At 46.6% G+C, this 12,582-nt stretch overlaps 1 protein-coding gene across 3 annotated transcripts in view; it reads right to left on the minus strand.

Annotated features, from left to right (window-relative positions):
- RGS19 (regulator of G protein signaling 19) overlaps positions 1-12,582 on the minus strand; it is a 62,642-nt gene that overhangs the window by 17,893 nt on the left and 32,167 nt on the right. For all 3 annotated transcript variants that reach the window (XM_081917337.1, XM_081917336.1, XM_081917338.1), the window contains exon 2: positions 742-888. In XM_081917337.1, coding sequence (XP_081773463.1) covers positions 742-771 — 30 coding nt within the window. In that variant the 5' untranslated portion in view covers positions 772-888. The remainder of the gene's footprint in view (positions 1-741; positions 889-12,582) is intronic.

A 12,582-nucleotide genomic window follows, 5' to 3' on the forward strand; every position in this document is an offset into this window, starting at 1 on the left:
GCGACAGCCCTTCTGCGGCTTTTCAAAATTTTATTCAGTGCCGAGTATTCTGGAATTCTAATCTTGTGGGAGCACAGGAGATTAGAAGAGGAACTATGTGTCTGCCTGAGCTACGACGAACCTGGCAATTGTGATGAAATGTTGTCTGCTGCTAATGTTTGCTGTCACGGGCAGTGCTCTGACTCAGGACCCTCAGCTTGATCTGCCACATCTCTCCTCTGAACCAAGCCACAAACTCGCAGCTCGCACCAATCAGAGGGAAAGTGATAGGAAACACATGCCTTCCAAACCACACAGGAAGTGGGAAGGTACTTGTACACATGCCATAAAAAATACTGAGCATCCATTCCTGTTCTTTCACAAAAGTCAGATTTTTTTAAATGGAAGAAGAAAAAGCTCCCCCTGGATATACTATTCTGGAGTACTACTGTAGCTGAATAATGAGGTCATGTGGCAACATGCTAAACCTTTCCCCCCCAAACCGAGTCAGTGGTGTGAATGCTCCCACTCAAATAAAGTTATGACATCAAGGTGCTACGTAGCCAATCAGATTTGCCTGTGTTCTGATGTCACCCGAGACCGTGTGACCAATTCAGGAAGTGATGTCTCACTCTTGACTAGTTTACACCCCCTTTCGATGCAACGAAGGGGTGAAATAAACCTCTAGAAGGGCAGCCCTTCCCAAGGTTGTCAGATTAACCCCAAGCCTGACCTTCCTGTAAGACAAAACCAGCAGCTCACCTGCTTCCCCACTTCATAAACCGCCGGCATGGGCAGTTCTGCTCTGCCGTTCTGGCCCACCGTGGCTGTTTTTTCTGGCCAAGGGCTGGCCACACGTCCCGTTGACACTTGCCCTTCCTAGGGCCCCTGCGGTTTATGGGATGGCACCTGTCGGAAGAGAAAGGCAACACCCCATCAGTGTCATCACAATGCAGTTTCTTCGCTGAGGGAGCTGAACCTCGCATACCAGAAAAGGAAGTAGCGTATTATCGTTTTTTAGTATCTCAACTCATCTCTAATGTCTGGGGTTTTTTAATTTTAAAACCACAACACACACACACACACACACACACACACACTGACCCTCTGAAGCAAAGAGACTGATGATCCTGCTCATCACATGTAAAGAAGAGAAGAGAAGAGAAGAGAAGAGAAGGTGCTAGTATGTTGTCTGGTGTGCAATAACATGTATTCAGATGCTCATTGGAATGAACATCCTGTTCAAAGTCACACTGCTAAACTACATCCTCACTTGGATATGCTTCCAATTCCCAATCTACTTCCTAATCCGTAAATGACACACGCCTACTATGTCTGCTCATGAATATAGGTCTCCTTAGCTGAATTGGTGGGAAAGAATGTACATAACACAGTATTATTATTACATTCTGCTTATGTGTCGTATCACAAATATTGGTTCCCTAAAGGTCCATCACTTGGACTATATCCACACTCAACACCCCACCCCAACAAACAGCCTCTGTTCCTGGGAACACATGGCTTAATCTTTCAGGTGTCTACGGATTTGTCCACATAAGCTCTCTTTTAAATTTAAACCTACGACTGGTACGATGTACCAAAGAAGGCACCTGCATTTCGTCACAGAGGCAGGGAACCTGTGGTACCTCCAGATGTTGTTGGACTCCAACACCAAACTGACTTTTGGCCAAGCTGGTTGGGGCGGACAGGAGTTCTACTCCAACCACACCTGGAAGGCCACAGGTGCCTCCATGTTCCCTGGCTGACCATGTTCACCAAGGACAGGACAGTGTTCTTCTACCCTCTGGAGAACACGATGAGCTTTCCTCCAAGTCTTGGTCCTACAGAAGTGTGGGCATGTGAGTGTGGTGGTCCCCCTCCCCACATTTTAGGTAGGGCACCATGACTGGCTTGGCACACTCCATGTCTCCATGTCTTTCTTGGAAGAAAGGGAGGCGGGACATTTCAGTGGCTGATGCTCTGTAGAGGAACTTAGGAACGTAGCAAGTTACCTTACAACGGAGACAGACCATTGGCCCACATAGGTCTGCATGATGTAAACCAAGTGGTAGAGGCTCTCCAGGCTATCAGACAAGGGTCCTTGCTAGCTTTGTCTGGAGAGATTGAACCTGCGACTTGCCGCTGCCCAGCCTTAGCCAAGTGGCAGCAGAAGGGAGGGGGAAGGAACCTGGCAAGGCAACTGCAGTTGGCCAAGGCTGTTGGCCAACTCGGTACACAAGTTTTCCATGCCTGCCTATGCACAAAAAGAAATAAAGCCACATCCCTGTCCTCTGCTCCATAAGTGGGGAAGATCAAAACCTGATGGCAGACCCATGATAAAGCACATTGCACTAATGTTGTTGTTTAGTTGTTTAGTCGAGTCCGACTCTTCATTACCCCATGGACCAGAGCATACCAGGCACTCCTGTCTTCCACTGCCTCCCGCAGTTTGGTCAAACTCCTGTTGGTAGCTTCGAGAACACCGTCCAACCATCTTGTCCTCTGCCGTCCTCTTCTCCTTGTGCCCTCAATCTTTCCCAACATCAGGGTCTTTTCCAGGGAGTCTTTTCTTCTCATGAGGTGGCCAAAGTATTGGAGCCTCAGCTTCAGGATCTGTCCTTCCAGTGAGCACTCAGGGCTGACTTCCTTAAGAATGGAGAAGTTTGGGACTTCCGGGTTGGCGCCATCGCCGAATGGCGGACTCCCTCCGAGCTCCGGAGGGAGCCTGCTCGGCAGGGGCTGGGTCCTACCGCACCGGCGATGCGGGGACCCTTAAAAACCACGGCCACGGAGGCCGTGGACATGGAGACTCGGCTGGCACCGCTAGCGCCCTCCCGACTCGTGAAGGAGCCTTTTTAAAGGCTACGGATCGGGTGCCGGGGAGAAGCGTGGTGCTTTGAGTCCACCGCTATCCCTGCCGAGCGAAGCCGCATGCCATCCGGCGGAGAGCGCTGACTTCTTCCATTGAGAATTCGGATTTTAACAACAACCCGTGAGTAATTTGGAAACCGGGTTTAAAAGGAGAAAAAAAAGAATTTTTTTCGGATTTGGCACGAGCGGGGGGGGGGATCCAAAAAGGAAGTCAGTCCTCCCCCCTACTGTAAACCTTCCAAAACAAGGACTGGAAAACCAAGGTCCAAAAAGAATTGGATTGCTGATAAAAACTAAGAATTCCACGATGGGAAACTACAAGAACTGTGCTGGAGGAAGAATGGAGGGAGAAGGAAAACGTAAACCCCCCCCCTGGGAACCGGGGTGATTGAGGAGAGAGCCTGGCGAAAAGCGAAGGAGATTTTGACAGCTGTCAAAGTAGCTGTCAAAGTCGGAAATTCAAAGAGGACTTTAGTATGAGGACTTTGCTGGTTAATTTTGCTACAATTTGTTACAATCTGTTAAAACTTGGATACAAAATGGCGAAAACATGGATAACAATCGGACTTTTGGATTAGAGAAAACAAAGTTACAACAACACCCCTAGAGGAGTTTCGGGACATTACAAAGAAGGTCGTAAGTGGAAAAATACCATCGGAATTTTACAGGACTGGTTATCTTCTGGGAAAGCTGCAAAACGGAAACAATATTGTGTCTACAGGGTGCTCAGCTAAAGGAGACAATAGAATTTTCTATTGAAGAAAGGAAGGGACTGAACGCAAGTTTCTGTTCCTGAATAATAATAACTCCTGCAGACTTACTAAACTTCTGAATTAGAACGTTTTAGCAGCGGAACAAGAGGAAACTGGACTATAACTTGGAAAGAACAATAGGGGGAGCTTTATTAAAAGATTTGAAGTTAAATGGTTTCAAAATAATTTTAAAAATACTTATAAAAAGAAAAAGCCAACAAGGAGTTGGGGGAAAAATGTGACTTATGGATTTTAAGAATTCCAGGCAGACAACAAGGATTGGTGGTCAGGGGGAAACTAAACCGGGGACGGGGGGGGGGGGGAGAGAAATAGAATCCAAAGGCTTGTCAACTATTTTCTGGATTGGCTTTTTTGTTTATCTACTATATTTCTTTACTTCTTATTTTCTTATATTTCTATTGTGTGGGGTGTCTTTATCATCAAAAAAAGGGAAATTGTGGAACGGAAAGGGGGCGGGCCCTGTGGAGAGAACTTTTGTCTTTTATTAAGTGTATTGATGAGGATTGCATAAATTTAAATCTAAATTTGACTAATGGTTTAAACAAACTAAGGTTTAATTTGAAGTGAGAGCTTGTGGAACCAACAATATGACAGGGGAATATGGTAGGGGTGGGGGAAGGAGGGAGTCCCGGAAAGTGGGTATATGAAAATAAGGCTTCGAATGTACTTTAATCTTTTCTTTCTGTATTTCTGAAAATCTTAATAAATATTATTATAAAAAAAAAGAATGGAGAAGTTTGATTTTCTTGCAGTCCATGGGACTCTCAAGAGTCTCCTTCAGCACCATAATTCAAAAGCATCAATTCTTCGGTGATCAGTCTTCTTTACAGTCCAGCTCTCACTTCCATACACTAATAGAAATAGGTAAATGGTCACAGGCCCTTCATGTGCCACACTGGTACAACTTGAAAAGTGTGACAGCCTTACAGCAATGGAAGGGGACTCTTTCCCCTGCAAACATTTTTCATCATCAAATAACCGATGACCTGCAGGTGTGGAAGTCGTCACAGAGAGATTTTTCTTAAAGCTTCAGATACGAAGCATCTTAACAGAAGCCACTCCAATGGGGTTTACGGTATACCACAGCATCCTCACAGCCACCTTGGAAGGTAGGTTAGGGTGGTGTAGATATGTTTGCTAAAAAATGAAGAAATGGGTGCATGAAGTTCCAGAGGTGTTAAGAACCCAACAAGAGCAGCAGTGCTGTCATGTTCTTTGCTGATCCAGACCAACATAGAACTGGAATAATAATCAAGAAGGTATTTGGAGTAGTCACAAAGCCTACATAACAGAATCAGGTTCCTACAAATTTAGGCATCTGGAAACCTGGGAGTTTCCCACTCCTGTCTTAATGGGGCAATGCTGATTAGAGAGATAGACTTCTTGGCTGCACACATAAATGGGGCAGTTGCAATGATGGTCTTCCGTACAGAACCTCTCATTAAAGGGTAAGGGGAGGGAGAGAGACAGCAAGAGTATTTAGCTCTCACTTTTCACTGCAGAATACTACTTGGGATAGGATGTTTTGCTAGCCATTTCAGCTGCCTCCTTCCAAAGAGCACAAATCTGTGGGCCTAAGCACCGATCGCGCCATGGGCCGTTTGCACATCCGACACCCTCTGCTGCAACTTCGCCGCATGACCTTGCGCCACAGAGAGTGGCGCAATCGCTGGATTGTGCATGCCGGAGCAGAATCTGCGTGGGACTAGGAACCGTGTCAGCAGCGGGGCAAGCCAGCCCGAGATGGCCAATTAAAAAAGGATAAAGAACGAAAACTTCCAAGTGCACACCACACAAGACAAGACGAATCCGTTGACCACCAAAGAGGCTGGGGTCAATGTTGGTCCCTTTAACTCCTTCCCTGTCCCTGCAATACTGACAGATGGAGGCTCCACGGTTGCTGAGCATTTCATGCATGAGATATTTTGTAAATATGCCTAAAGTTTTTGAGCACGGGTCTAAAAATGCAACGTGGGAAAGAAACAGGTTTGTCCGGAAACATGGATTTGTCCACCATTTGTCCGATTTAGCGGAATCATATAATTGTGGAGTTGGAAAGGACCTCCAAAGATCATCTAGTCCAACCCCCTGCAATGAAGCTTCCTGTGAAGTGTGTACGCCCTGGCAAGTCAAGCTACGTACAGAAAAGCCCTGAATCGGGGTGGGGTGGGGATCTGTGGTCCTCCAGATGTACCTGAGCTACAACTCCCATAATCTCTGACCAGTGGCCATGCTGGCTGGTGATGGTGGGAGCTAGAGTCCAGCATGACCTGGAGGGCCAGAGGTTCTCCAACCTGGGTGTAGCACTGGGAATGGGGACCATGCAGCACTCAAGATGTGGCTGGACTCCATCTCCAATCAGCTGCAGCCAAAATGGCCATTATTGGTAGGGATGACGGGAGATGGAATCCAGCAGCCTCTGGAAGGTCACAGATTCCTCACCCTAGCACTAAATGGTCATAAAATCATAGAATTGAAGAATTGGAAGGGACCCCGAGGGTCATCTAGTCCAACCCCCTACAATGCAGGCATCTCAGCTAAACCATCCATGGCACATGGCCACCAACCTCTGTTTAAAAAACCTCCAAGGTCCACCACGTCCCGAGGGAGATTGTTCCACTGTCAGAAATCTCTTCCTGTCGTTTAATCAGAATCTCCTTTCTTGTAACTTGAAGCCGTTGGTATGAGTCCTAGCATCTGGAGCAGGAGAAAACCAGCTTGCTCCAGCCTCCATGGGGCAGGCCTTGAGATATCTGAAGATGGCAATCCTATCTCCTCTCAACCCTAAACATGCCCAGCTCCCTCAACCATTCCTCATAAGGCTTGGTTTCCAGACCTTTCATTGTCTTGGTCCCTCTAGGTCTTACCCACCTCAAAGGCAGTGGACTCGCCTTCACTGGGAGCTTTTAAGCAAAGGTTGAATGGCCATCTGCCAGGGATTCCTCAGTTGCGGTTCCTGCTTTGCAGGGGGTTGGACTAGATGACCCTTGGGGTCCCTTCCAACTCTACCATTCTTTGATACCCTGACCAAAATCTCCCCCAGCATTTCACTTGGGGCACCTGCTAGCCAATACCTTACGAGCCGGATACACTAGGCACTCTATTTCCCCCCCAATGTATTTTTATTAAAGATTTTCTTGATTTACAAAGGTATGTGCAATGTCTCTCTCTCGTATTTTTTCCCGCGTAACAGATTTTTTTCTTTTTACAAATTGGTTTCATTTGTTGAGACATTAGGAAGAATAGGGGGGAAAAGGTGGAGGAGGGGAAAGATGAGTGGGGTTGGGGGGTGATATTTCTATTTTACTTAATATATATGGTGTTTTGTGTCAGCGTTGCTTGTGCGGGTTCTCTGCTGTTTGTTTGTGGTCCTTTGTGGTGAGAGAGGTTGGGGTTGGCCTGGGGTGTGGCTGTTCATTTGTGGTTGGCTGTGGTGGTCTTTGTTTTCGTGTGTGAGTGGGGTGGGTGGGTGTTTTGGATCAGGTTAGCCATATTGATTTGTATGCTGTTAGTGGATTTTTGTCATTGTCTTGTTGGGCTGTGCATGTGATAAAGGGGAGCCATACCGGGGTGAAGGCGTCTTCTTCTATTTGTCCCCGTGTCAGTTTCAATTTATTGGTTAATTTTTCTAGTAAGGCTGTTTCCCATACTGTTTGGTACCATTGGTCCATGCTTACTCCTGACAGGTCTCTCCAGTGTCTGGTTATGATGTTTCTGGCTGCTGAAAGTAGGTGGGTTATGAGTTACTGTATTTGTGGTGTAAATGGGCATTGTTGCCTTGGTAGATGTTTAGCAGGGCAATTTCTGGGGTGATTTCTAATACTTGCTTGGCTATTTTAAATATTTCTCATATGACTGTTGTCCAGAATAGTTGGATTTTGGGACACTCCCACCACATGTGGATAGGCACTCTATTTGAGATTTTAAGAGACAGGGACATGTCCTGCCACTGAGCCATGGCCCTGGTACGAACAGCTGGCTGTGGAGCATTTCCCAGCTCTACTGCATTTGCACATGGGACCGGGAGAGAGAAATGAACCGCTTTCCTCCAGTTTCAATGCTAGCCTTCTTGCCACTGCCTCTCCCTTTCATGCAAACCATCTGTAAAGCAGCCAGAGCCACCGCGACACAGAAGCTCCAAAGCTGAGTCTAGACTCTCTTACTTACACAACGCAGCACAGGCTGGGGGCATCAAACACGGGGCATGCCTGGTGTTCTGCTCCTTCCTCAACATCCTGCCAGCAACCTCAGCATGGAGGGGAGAGCACAGAAGTCAATCGCCACCTCCATATTTGAAGGTTCTGCCCAGGCCTTGCCAGTATCTTGGAAGGTGCTGGACTCTCCTTCCTTGGAGGTTTTCAAACATAGGTTTGGTGGCCATCTGCCAGGGGTTCCTGAGCTGCAGTTCCTGCACTGCAGAGGGTTGGATTGGGTCACCCCTGGAGTCCCTTCCAACTCTACAATTCTATGATTCCATTTCCCTCCCCACCAAACCTTTGCCAAGAAATTCCAAAGTTATAACTTCCTGCCCAGGGCGGCATCAAGGGCTGAAACTGAATCAAAGACAGCACATGCTGATAAAAACTGGTTTTAGATTTACAAGGAAATAAATAAAATAGGGATGATCACTTCTTGGGCCATGCTAATTTTAATACAGAAGAAGCATATTCTTTTCTTTAATTCATCAATGTGAAGCTTGAAATAAGGAAAAGCAATTATAGTGTAAATCATGCAAGTTCTAGAATTACTATAAATATGAAAAATGCAAGAAGATTCAATCACTGTATAGAATGGGAGGGGGGGGGGACAAAACTCATTTCTTACTTCTATAGCATATTGCTAAATACAGTAGTACCTCGGGTTAAGTACTTAATTCGTTCCAGAGGTCCGTTCTTAACCTGAAACTGTTCTTAAGGTGAAGCACCACTTCAGCTAATGGGGCCTCCTGCTGCCGGAGCCCGATTTCTGTTCTTATCCTGAAGCAAAGTTCTTAATGTGAAGCACTATTTCTGGGTTAGCGGAGTGTGTAACCTGAAGCGTATGTAACCCGAGGTACCACTGTAAACTGCAACAGACAAAAGGGTGGTCCTTCTTGAATTCATGTACATGGTATTAACTTAGTGTTTGGATTGTTTGTTATGAAAAAATGCTGTTTTCAACATTGTATTTGGAATATGCATGTCTTTTTCCACTGTATATAAAGTATTGATTAAAAGTGATATAAATGACTGAAGTTGTTTTTTTTTTAAAAAAAGACAGCACATGCTTTTGTATTAATGCCCTCCTTATTCCATAAACTGTTACCAAAGCGGTATCAAGAACTTTTCCATTGCTCCTGTGATTGGTGGCTAAGGTGTTCAGCTTCTGCCTATGAATTCCACCACCACCCAATCAAAAAATTGTTGTATCCTCACCAAAACATCTCCTCTAGGCACCCCAGCCCTGTAGCTCAGGGCATCAGACAAATGTCTCTTTCACCAAATTTGCACTATGGGTCAACGATACTGGCCCCGCCTCACAGGGCTGTCGCATGAGATAATAACATTGCCAAAGCACTGAAAGGTGCTCGATAAAACTACAATGACGATTGCAAAACGGCTGTTGGCAAAAACAAGACACGCTTCTGCTTGGACCCCAAACAAACAGGATGTCAAGATCACCTAACTCAAGCACCTTATGGTAAACCTTATCTATTCATGGCATCGGCTTCTGAGAACAGGGCTGTTTCAGGGGACGACTCTCAGCTGGATGAGAAAACTTCAATGCACAGAATAAATGAAGGAAAAAAAAAAATACCCGTGCCACCAAATGTTAGGATAAAAAGGCTTAGCTTGGAATCCTGTTATGCAATTCTGTTAACATCTGCCAAGCTGACGACAAACTCTGTGGATTCCCTCTGCGGCTACGTTAATATCAAAACCAGACACATGCTCCCATGAATCCCAGGTGCTTGCCTCACAGAATGTATTAACACCACACAGCGAGAAGCCGGAAACCAGGCCAATTCAGCAAGCACAAGGATGTGAGCTGGGAGAAAGGGGGGGGGGGGAATTAGCCAGACCACACCCGAAGAAACAGATGATGGCAATTAGAAATCGGATTGGGATTTGAAAAAAAATAAAAACAAAAACTAGCAGAGCTGTAAAAGTCTGGGATCATCTCCCTGGAACAGCTGTGGAATAAAGAACCTCAATGCACCCAAGACAGCGATAGGAGCCTTTACGGAGAATATCTTGCCATTTCTATTCCGACGATGCCCATTCCAGTTACAACTGCAAGGAAACCCTTGCCAGGATGCAACAGGGTTTTCTGGGATTTTTCCAGCCCTGGAAAATGGAACAACGTTCTGGAACTGCCATTCCCAGCTTGTAGCTAGTGTCATGCTGCATACGGGCTCTGCCGACGCAGCTTGCGGCTTCTACATGAGACCTTCTTTCCTGTGCTTGTGTTGCCCTGCGAGAAAGCAAAGAGGGGAAGAGAAAACCCTGAACGATGTCTCTGCACCTTCTGACTTGCCAATAGCTTTCCCAGCCGGAAAGAGGCCACCTGAGATTCTCTCCTGTGTGAGAGTTTGATGAGGGAGTGAAAGCCCTTTATGCCTTTGGCTGTCCGAGGCAGGAAGAGGCAAGGATAAGACACAAGGGGGAGGAAATGGAGTTGAGAGAGAAAGACAGGGAGAGGAGGCTGGAGGGAGGAAAAAAGGGGAGATGGGGAGGATTACGCAATGGCATCGCAGAAACCTGCTGCATGGAGGAAGTGCTGAAACTGCATTGGAGGCTGATTTGTCTGCATGCGAGAAAGGAACCTCCTTGTCCTTCCTGGCCTAACCTGTGTTGACCTTCCAGCAGGTGCAAGACTGACCGATGTACTCCTGGGTTGCTAACCTCATTTCCTACCTCCTCCTTTTTCATTCCTACCTTGGGAGATGAGACATAATTTGTGCGTCTCTCCTGAAGAGATGCATAGCTCAAGGCGACTCCACCTTAGGGAACTTTCCCAACAAACATGCATTTTCTGTAATAACATGGCTTTCTCAATCTCCTAAACCAGGCATGTCCAAAGTCTGTTTTGGGGGCCTAATCTGGCCCCTGTGGCAGTCTTATTTTGGGGGGTAAAATCCTGAATAAAGCTCAACAACTTTGGTTGGCCCCCATGGTCCTTCAATTCATCAAATCTGGCCCTCTTTGAAAAACGTTTGAACACCACTGTCCTAAGCTCAAGAGTCGCTATGTGATTGCAAAGTGTGCCCCTCCAGCAGGGATTTAAGTTCCAACTTCTGCCAAGCATCCGGCCTGTGGATGGTCCAGGAATCAGCATGTTTTTACATGAGTAGAATGTGTCCTTTTATTTAAAATGCATCTCTGGGTTATTTGTGGGGGCATAGGAATTCGTTCACCCCCCAAAAAAAAATATAGTCCAGCCCTCCACAAAGTATGAGGGACAGTGGACCACCCCCCTACTGAAAAAGTTTGCTGACCCCTGAACTAAAGCGTAAAATGCAAGAATGGCCCTTAAGAGTCATTCATTCTCCAGTCCTGGCTTTTTCCAATCGATGGGCGACCCAGTGGCACAGGCGGGGAGAATTTATTGCAGGCTTGGAGAGGAGATGGACGTCCTGGGACTGTGACAGGGAGGGAGACCTAATACTGCCTGCCTCTCCATCGCTGCCTGGGCCAGTCGAGGCAGAAATAAAATACGCTTTCTGATCTCCTCCTCCGCAACTGTTCTAGGGGCTCACTCAGTGCTCTTCTCTGATCTGCCACTTCTGTCTCTGTTCAGTGAAGATTGCAGGGTGGGAAGGGGGGAAATGGAACAGAGGAACTTCTGGATGCAAAGCATGCACACCGTGGCTTGAGTGACAGCCTCTTCCCCAAAATAAATGTCTGGAAAGACGGACGTCTTTCTAAGGGGCCCTAGAAAGCTTTACAGAATTAAGGAGTGCAGACATATGCAACCTTCCGTAATTCATAGAATTGTAGAGTTGGAAGGGACCACGATGGTCATCTATAGTCCACCTTCCTGCAATGCAGGAATCTTTTGCCCAACGTGGGGCTTGAACCCATGGCCCTGAGATTAAGAGTCTCGTGCTCTACTGAGTGAGCTATCCATCGTGAGCCTTCATCCACCCATCTTCCCCACAAGTCTTTACCCAACCCATTCTGGAAGCAGAAGGCACTGGGGAAGATGGAGTGTACAGAGCGCTGAAAGGTAGAAACTAGGAAGGAGGGAGCCTCCATCGTTCTTGCATCGGTTGGAGAAGTGATGCATGCTGCTGCTGCTGCTGCTTTGGTTGGAAAAGCTGCATGTGTCCTGCTGAAAAACAAGACTGGCCCTGCCTACTCAAAATTTCTAAAGTGCATTTGAAATAGAGATGGGGGTGGAATCTGATTCAGTTTGCACTGAAAGGCGAATCTACCTATTCTGCACTGTCCAATGTGTGAACCAAAACACAGGCATCCCTTTGAAATGGGCACTTCTCTGAATATGGCAATGCAGTTCTCCACACAAGCAATGTGTACAAAAAAAAAATGCATATACTAAAATGTGCATAAAAAACAGCCATCCCTAACTTGAGGCCAGAACTAGTGATTCATCATAAAACATGGGAGCAGGGTTACTAATCCTGTGTTTGCCTTTGAAGAGAGGGGGAAAAAGGGGCTGGTCACTTGCAGGGAAGAACCAATATGTGTGTGCAGGGAGGCCAGGGAATTAACTACATTGGTACCTCTGGTTACAGACGATTCAGGCTACAGACGTTTCAGGTTACAGACTCCGCTAACCCAGAAATAGCACCTCGGGTTAAGAACTTTGCTTCAGGATGAGAACAGAAATCGTGCAGCAGCGGCGCAGCGGAGGCCCCATTAGCTAAAGTGGTGCTTCAGGTTAAGAACGGTTTCAGGTTAGGAACGGACCTCCAAAACGAATTAAGTGCTTAACCCGAGGTACCACTGTATTCCCT

Source organism: Podarcis melisellensis, assembly GCF_964234715.1.
Source record: "Podarcis melisellensis genome assembly, chromosome: 6".
NCBI classification, from domain to species: Eukaryota; Metazoa; Chordata; class Lepidosauria; order Squamata; family Lacertidae; genus Podarcis; species Podarcis melisellensis.